Genomic DNA, 8,789 nt, shown 5'->3' on the forward strand with positions numbered 1-8,789 from the left:
TCATTAAATTTTCAGTTCATGAGATCTGTGATTCTCTCATGCTGGGGTAATTTTTCTATTTATTTGTTTAAAAGAATTCTTGTTTTAATAGGAGGTTGACTGGTCATTTTTAATAGCAATATATAGTATATAAGGGACAGAGTATAAACCACACTAGAGTAAATGACTGAAAGCTTACCTGTCTAAATTCTAAATGATAGGGAACTTAAAGGTTAACTTGTATTATCTTTTAAAGATGTTAAGTATTTCCCCTTTCCCCACAATATCCTTTAGTGGATTATTCAGAAACAGTTTTCCTTAGAAAATAAGGATACTTCTTAAAATCCTTTATTATCAAAGGGATTACATAGATTATAAAGAATTTTAATAAGTATAAATATTATAGAAATTTGGTATATATTAAATACTATACACTATACTGTTAAAGGAAATGTCTAACATGATAGTGTATTAATGCTACAAGTAAACTATTATTTCTCTTAGAGAACTGTTTCTTTAACTACACAGAAACTAGATGATTTCAAATTATATGTAACTGTGAAAAATAAATGAATTTTGGACTTATGAACATCCATTGATTATAATATTATAGTTCAAGAGTACCACTTCAAGATTAACTCTCTTCTAAATAATGTGTTCATGCAACACTGCTATTATTCAGGTATCTGAGATTCTAATCAGGAAGATCAGCTCAGTAATATTTTTATACATCTTTTAAATATCTCTTTTATTCCAAAAATTTCCTGTTAAGATTTTTTTAGGGCAAAGAAGGAGGAACCTTATTCAACTGTGAGATAATTATGATTCAAAATGACAGGTGCTTACACGGTCTGACTGTTTTTGCTTTCATAACATCAGGCTGAAGTCTGTTAGGCTTGGCCTTTTTAATGACTGCTGTGCAGCTGCCACTTCTTCTGTTTCATACTCTCACTTGGGCTTCTTACTCCCTGGGACCACTCAGTTACCCAGGATGCTTCTCGAGCCTGCATTTTTTACCTGCTTCATCAGTTTCCTTTCACCAGTTTTACTAACGTTTCTCATGTACTCTGGATTTGGTGAGAATACCAGGAGTTTTGTTCATTTCCCTTGCTTCTTGTTATTATTTAACAGTTCTATAGTTTTAGCTTAATTAATTAATTAATCTATTTATTGGATGCATTGGGTCTTCATTGCTGTGCGTGGGCTTTTCTCTAGTTGCGGCGAGCGGGTGCTACTCTTTGTTGCAGTGCAAGGGCTTCTCGTTGTGGTGGTTTCTCTTGTTGCAGAGCATGGGCTTCAGTAGTTGTGGCTCGCGGGCTCTAGAGCGCAGAATCAGTAGTTGTGGCGCACGGGCTTACTTGCTCTGTGGCGTGTGGGATCCTCCCAGACCAGGGCTTGAACCTGTGTCCCTTGCATTGGCAGGCAGATTCTTAACTACTGCGCCACCAGGGGAGCCTTGTTTTAGCTTATTTTAAATGTTCACATTTGTTTTGTATTTCAATATTTGTTTAGATTTATTCACATACTGACTTCTTGCGTACCTCCTTCAGTCTTCACCTCTGGGTCTCATTTGTTTCTTCCTGAAAGCACATCCAACTCTTCACTCATCTGTTCCTCAAGGGTACTGACCACTTCTGGGCTTCAAGCTGCCTTGGATCAACTCCTACCTTTCACAACAGTCCTCTCATGCTCGTGTTTGGGAATGTTTTCTTCTTCAACTTCATCCTACCTGCCTTCTGTCTCTCAAGGCTTCATTATAATTTCTTGTCTAATGAACCCTGCTGTCTTATGGTCTAAAACAGATGTTGATTCATTCATTTTAAAAACATCTTTTCTGTCATCAGCGGGCAAAAAGGAGATACCATGGCATGTGCTCAGACCTCAGGCTTCAAGTGGAAGTCCCACAAGTGTTGATCGCTACATTTTTTTCATTCATGAATGTATCAATTAAAAATCAGGCCAAATATCTTTTAACTGCGGAAATATACATAATCATTTCTCACAGCTATCCCTGACAGTAAGTCTGAAAGCCACTCTCAAGTAGTAGAAAGAACATGGGTTTTTGAGTCATATAACTTGGAGCAAATCTTGATTTCATTATATTCTATTAGACTTCAGGTAGTTATTTAACCTCCTCATCCATAAAATGGAGATGATTATACTTATGTATTTGGAGATTATATAAACAAAGATTATATTAGATTTCCCACAGTGTTACTTTCCTCTTTTGCTATATGGACAATAAAGAATTAAATGTTTCAAATTTTTACTTGTGTCATAAACTTCACCTTCCATTGCATTAAAGTTTTTTTAAAAAGTCCAGTAAGTAATACAGCATATAGCATAGAGTTTGATTTTATACATTCTACCATTCTTTTGTTTTCTGTAATTTTTGTTTTTCTCTATTAGTTGTGATCATATTGAGTTTTAAAATTTATTGTTTTGGCTTTTTTCCTATGCTAATGATATACCAGTGGAATAATGTAGTTGACCCTTGAACAGCGTGGTGGGGGGAGGTTAAGGGCGCTGACCCTCTCTGCAGTTGAAAATCCACTTGTAACTTACAGTCGGCCTTTCATATCTGCAGTTCCTCCACATTTGTGGATTCAACCAACCATGCATCGTGCCGTATATGCAGCATTTACTACTGAATAAAATCTGTGTGTAAGTGGACTGGTTCAATACAAACCTTTGCTGTTCACGGATCAGTTGTACATTAGAGATGTCAATGAATGTGGAAAACTTCTAAACTACATACTTTTAAAATGAATTAATAGTAATTGATAAAGATTCTACTTTTGACAAAAGACAGAATAAACCAGATTTCATAATACAAACATTGACTGCACTTTAAAAAAGTGCACTGGAATAGCCTTATTTTAGCAATTAAGGATTTTTTAAAGAGCACAGTTTCCCCCCTCAAAAATTTGGTTAACAGAACTATAGGGTACACATTAAAGGAGCTTATGCAAAAATAAAACTGAAGTAATTAATTTTGAAAAAAGAACTAAATTTTATGTTGCTTTCAAAAAGGTAAAAAAACAAAAAACCCTTTCATCTAAAGTCAATAACAGCTCTACATGGTTACAAATGATCTGCCATCAATACAGCCATCTCTGAATGTCACTTGTTTAGCTACAAAAATTAAGGATCAGACACAAATGAAAGAATATTATGGGCACAAGTAAAATTAAAAAACTACTTACTTAAAAGTCAGGAAACTCAACTTATAACCAGTAATTCAGCAACACAACACATATTTATAAAGACCCTTCTGGGATAACATATCAGGGGCCTAATGTACATTCAAATCAAGCCACCTTTTCATGAACTTATTTAATGTAGAAGATTCTTTCTTAACAGTGGAATCTTATAGCCACAAGGTCTCAGTCACCTAGAGCATCATGTTTTGGGAATAAGAAATATGGAACAATGGTTTTGGCTCTCTCTATCATAAGAATAATTACATCTTGTTCTGTTTGTCCTAGGAGGAAAGAGAAGCTTATCAGAAAGGAATACAGTTCTGATCTACAGTTTGAGATCTGGCTAGGAGGGAGGAGCTTGCTTAGCGGCATTTCATTTAGTAAATGACCAGAGCCCTAAACTAAAAAGGATCCCATGGAGTTTTTTATTTTCAAAGAAAACCCTTGGCTAGATAGAAAAGGTCAGGGAAAGAGGGAGAAAGAAGGGGAAGGAAGGAACCATTCATTTCTTGTTTGTTTTAATTCTGACTTATGAATTTATTAATTTGTAATTGATATAGCTGACATATAATACTATTAGTTTAAGGTATACAACATAATGATTTGGTATGTTTATATACTGTGAAATGACTACCACAATAAGTTTAATTAATATCACTTCACATAGTTTAAAAATTGTTTTCCTTTGATGAGAACTTTAAAGATCTACCCTATTAGCAACTTTCAAATATATCAATAATACAGTATTAACTGTTTCTTTTGCTCTACACTTAGCAGATAGATTGAGGCCAAGGGAATTAAGTCAACACTGAGGAAGAGCTGAGAAATATCCAAAAAAGAAGTCAGATGCTGGTCACGTGACTTATGCCCATGGACAAGCTGTGCCTCGACTGTAGACCTATGTGAGTCAACACGATCTCTTTAATGCTTAAGCCTGTCTGAGCTGGGTTTAGTTACTTGCAATACAGGGTCCTAACCAACAAAATATTGAAATTATAAAAATCTTTCATGAAATGTAAATTAATATCTGTAGCCTTCGACAACCAGTTTTTAACATAATATGCAAAAATATTCCCCCAGGGATGAAATTATCCAGTAGTTTTTTTCAAAGGTACTTTTTAATCTTTTCATGGCTGTTGTGGAGGAATAGACAGCAAGGAGAAAGACAGTGGCTGGAAATCTTTGTGAGTACATCCTACCACAGATTCTGGATCCATTACAGTGGCAAAGAATAATATCCCCCTTTATTTTGGCTTTTCATATCAGTACGGTGTATAATATGGAAAAACTCCTGTTGCCATATGCCAAAACCTCCCAACCCCTCCCCCGCCCCAAACTTTCAAAAACCACCACCACCACACATTTAAAGGAATCCGGTAGTTGTGTTCAACATGAAGGTATGGGTAAACCCCCTAGTTTTAGAGGACCTGAATTAACTGCTTTCAGACAGTATCTTTGAAAAGTTGTCAATGAAGTGTTGAGACAAATGTGCTACTTTCTCATTGTTCTCCAAATCTTACTGAAGTTCAATCTATGAAGCATAAAATCCTCTTTAGTCTTAGAGGTAATAAAAGCTACTATTTATTGAGTACTTATTATGTGTCAGATACTGTGGCAAAATGCTTCATATACATTTACTCATTTAATTTCTAATTCTTTCTTCTTTTAGCAGGGCTTATTTTTAAAATTCCAAATGAAATGTTATGAACAGCACTTTCCCGAGTATGGCCATGAACTGATAACCTTGGGATTGATACTGGTGCCTTATTTTATGAAGATTTCTTGTCTTCCAAGATTTGCAGGTCCCATCTTATACACCTAGAATGGTTGCAACTGACTGGTTAATTTCTGAGGCTGGACGTTGAACTTCATCTAAGAGCTTGTAATAGCAAAGGTAAAACACTGGAAAACTACAAATTTACCATGATCTCAGTCACATCAAGAAACCAGATGACTTGGAGAGCCCTTACAGCAATCTGCCTCTAATAATCTTGCTCAGTACGTACTACAGAAAATGAAGTTTATACAAATTTCAAACCAGCGTTACTCAAAGCATGGTATGTGAATATGGTACCAGTCTGCAAACTGTTACTAGCATGGGACAACATTTTCTATATTACTGATTATTAACTACCATGCCTAGTTTGGCTAACTTTTTTTAAATAGCAAGATATTCTTGATGAAGGAGACTGTGTTGACTTATTTTCTAGCCCAACCTCTTTACCCACCATGAACTGGTAACAAACAGCTTGTGGACCAGCTGTTTTGAGCAACATTGCTCTAGACCTCAATTTTGGATATTACCTCTAGTTTTTCTGTCCCTGATGCCACACAAAATTTAAATTAACAACCAAATACTTAGCTTAAACAGTTACATAGTAGTGGAAAAAGCAATAAAAATCAGCAATTGACCTCACCTTTGACAGAAGCAATTTCACACAGGAAACATGACCTTCATAGACGGCAGACAGAAGAGGTGTAATATGATGTTTATCTGGAGCCTATGAAATAATAAAGATATAGATCACCTCATCCATTTTTCATTTATTCCTTCCTTCTAGATCTAATTAGGGAATGCTCATAAATATTTCAAAATCAGTGTTTACCCATTTTTAGCCTCTTAGGAGCTGCTAGAGGCCCAAGCCCACACACAGTTTCTCCTTGGGAGTCAGCCTAGTGAAACAGATGGAGCAGGGCTTTGACCCCATCTCAAATCTGGGCTCTGCCACTTACTGCATGACTAATTACTTAACCTCTCTGAGCCTCAACTCCGCATTACTGTAGACGTGCCAATGTGGTGCAGGAAGGGAATCTCGAGAGGGGTGGAACATAGCCAATGAAGAGGTAAAAGACTGCCACAATTGGGCCACGTGACATGGTATCCCCTGAGATGTGAAAAGTTCATCTCACTTGCTGTCATGGTTACTTAAACATTTTTCTAAAACTCTGAAATGCAACAGCTACAAAAGGCAAGAGTCAAGAGATGACTGCTGTCTGACTTTTGTCCAAAAATCCAGTTTAGATTTCTCATGACTGCAGAGTCCTATGCTCCATTGGGTGATAGCTATTTGCCACCTACAGATAGTGCTAACTCTCACGTTGCTTTAGAACTTGAAAAGGAAACATCTACCCCCCAGTTTTATCAGTTAAAAAAAAAATCAATTTGTTCTGCTTATTTTTAAAAAAATCACAACTATGTATTTCTAAGTTACAGAAATTTGGTATAATTTCAGACTATATTCTTACTTCATATGAGGTTTCCACCAGTAACTATTTTATAAATCTACAGAAAATAATTACCCAAAAGCATACAAGAATTTTTTCTAGAATGACAATGTTCTTTACATACGTTAATATCTGCTCCTTTCAGCAGCAGAAATTCCAGGATTTCAAGCTGCCCACAATCTGCTGCATAATGAAGAGGCTTCCTTCCACCTTCTAGTGTCCGGTTGACGTCTTCTCCCTTATAAAAGAAGCCAAATGAAAACAACATGCATAAGGATGGTAGACTGAAGAAGGGAATTGAGGCACCTGCTATTTTTACTTTCTTAAAGCTGCAAGGGTTTCATAAAAGAATTACATTTCTTGCAAAGTGAGATAAGTAACCAAGAACTTTAAATTCTGTACAAGTAGCACACAGTATGACAGCAATTCAAATCATGATTAGTCAAGCTGAAAACAGTAAAAAAATGCTAAATGTAATGAAATCTATTATTGTGCTCTATTTCTATTTCTAAGGAGTTCAATCAGCACGATGTCAAGATGTGGCCACCAAAGACTGATGAGTTCAAATACTTAGATTTTACACAGATCATATGACATGTATTTTAATACTTCAGAGAAAGCATCACTACCTGGATGGAGGCAGACATCATCATCACAAGGTAATGAGTATTAGCTATTAAGAATTCATTTCATTCATTCAGCATTTAAGTGCTATTGTATGGCCGGCCCTGTGCTCACAGGGGACAATAGTGAGCAAAATCAGAAATGGCTGCTGACTGCACGGAGCTTACCATCCAGTGTGGGAGGCAGATTTTAATCAAATAATCACATGACTAAACATAATGGAGATAACAATACCTACATCTAATGGAGTTGTGGTTGAGGGTTAAACTAAATGATCCATGTAGAGCACTTAAGATATTATAGCTAATATTAATAGAAATATGATTAGCTATTATTATAAGTTACCTATGTACATATGAGATATACTCAAATTCTGAATGAAATCCATTACTCAGTCTTTTCTTTTTAATGTTAAGGGTCACTATAAAGATAATGCATCAGTTTTTCAAACCATGAAGTTATTAAATTCAAACAATTTGAAATCTTTAAATATATAGAGGTATTTTTTTTTTTTCCGTTAAGGAAAAAGTTTAACTCCAGGGTTTTACGTCCTCCAGTAAGTATCAGAGTGAGCTATATTATCTTATTATTCAAGGGCTGGTACTTAAAAAAAAAAAAAAAAAAAAAAAAGCAGCATTCCAAGAGGTGAGATCACGTGCCTGTCACAACAATCAGTGGAGGCATCAGAGCTTTAAGTCAGGAAACGAAATTACACAGAGTGTTCCCGAGTTCCAGGCCAGATGTACATTTCAAATATACTGTCTCTGTGGAGAATCAAGAATTTCATCAAAAATAATTGTCCTCTTTTGAATTAATGATAAAACAACCCTTTTCTGTTAAAGAGTACTTGAGTAATTCACAGCAATAACCTTTAATGGGTTGTTTATTCAAGTCAACATGTGATTTTACAGTAAAATAGGGCCTCTTATAAAGTATATGAATATAGAAGAAAGGTGTATAACATACTTAAGATCAACGAAGGCTGGGTTAGAGCTCCAATTCTACCAGTCAGTTGTAGGACCTTAGACTACTTTCTAAATCTTTGTTTTCTTATCTGTAAAATGGGACTAAAATAAACCTCAAGGGGTTTTAGTGTATCATCAAATGAGATAATCCATGTAAAGTATCTAACACACTACCTCACAGGGTAATATGTTTAACAGAGGTTAAATATTATTGCTGTGCATTCCTAATGTTGGTTTATACTGGTTCTAAAAGATTATCCAAAATTAGGTTAATGCAGGTTTCTGCATAATGGTTGAAATACAAAGATATGATTTATTATAATATACTTTATATTCAGAAACATATTTAAACGTAAGGGTGACTTGGTGTACCACCTTAGTCTTTATTCACAACTGTAGAAATGTGAGGCTTTGAGGCAATGAGGTACTCCTTAAATGATTTGGATAAAACTAGTTTTCCTTTCATTATTATTTCCTTTCCATTATTTACATTACCTGGAGAGGATTAACTGGAGAGGATTAACTGGATAGGCCTTTTCAGTGAAACAAAGTAAAGAAATAACTGCAGTAAGTATTCAACAAGATAGCTTTGTCAAAAAGGTATGTTCCTGGGTTTCCCTGGTGGCGCAGTGGTTGAGAGTCCGCCTGCCGATGCGGGGGACATGGGTTTGTGTCCCGGTCGGGGAGGATCCCACATGCCGCGGAGCAGCTGGGCCCGTGAGCCATGGCCGCTGAGCCTGCACGTCCGGAGCCTGTGCTCCGCGACAGGAGAGGCCACAACGGTGGGAGGCCC

The 8,789-nt window shown here is 36.0% G+C and overlaps 1 protein-coding gene across 1 annotated transcript in view; it reads right to left on the reverse strand.

The window, feature by feature from the left end:
• MTPN (myotrophin) overlaps nt 1–8,789 on the reverse strand; it is a 61,927-nt gene that overhangs the window by 18,345 nt on the left and 34,793 nt on the right. The window contains exons 2-3 of the mRNA XM_029233537.1: nt 6,532–6,645; nt 5,600–5,683 (exon numbers count right to left, since the gene is read on the reverse strand). Of these exons, the coding sequence (XP_029089370.1) occupies nt 5,600–5,683; nt 6,532–6,645 (198 nt within the window). The remainder of the gene's footprint in view (nt 1–5,599; nt 5,684–6,531; nt 6,646–8,789) is intronic.

The sequence above is a fragment of the Monodon monoceros genome, unplaced genomic scaffold, assembly GCF_005190385.1.
Source record: "Monodon monoceros isolate NGI ecotype Baffin Bay Population unplaced genomic scaffold, NGI_Narwhal_1 Super_Scaffold_2, whole genome shotgun sequence".
NCBI classification, from domain to species: Eukaryota; Metazoa; Chordata; class Mammalia; order Artiodactyla; family Monodontidae; genus Monodon; species Monodon monoceros.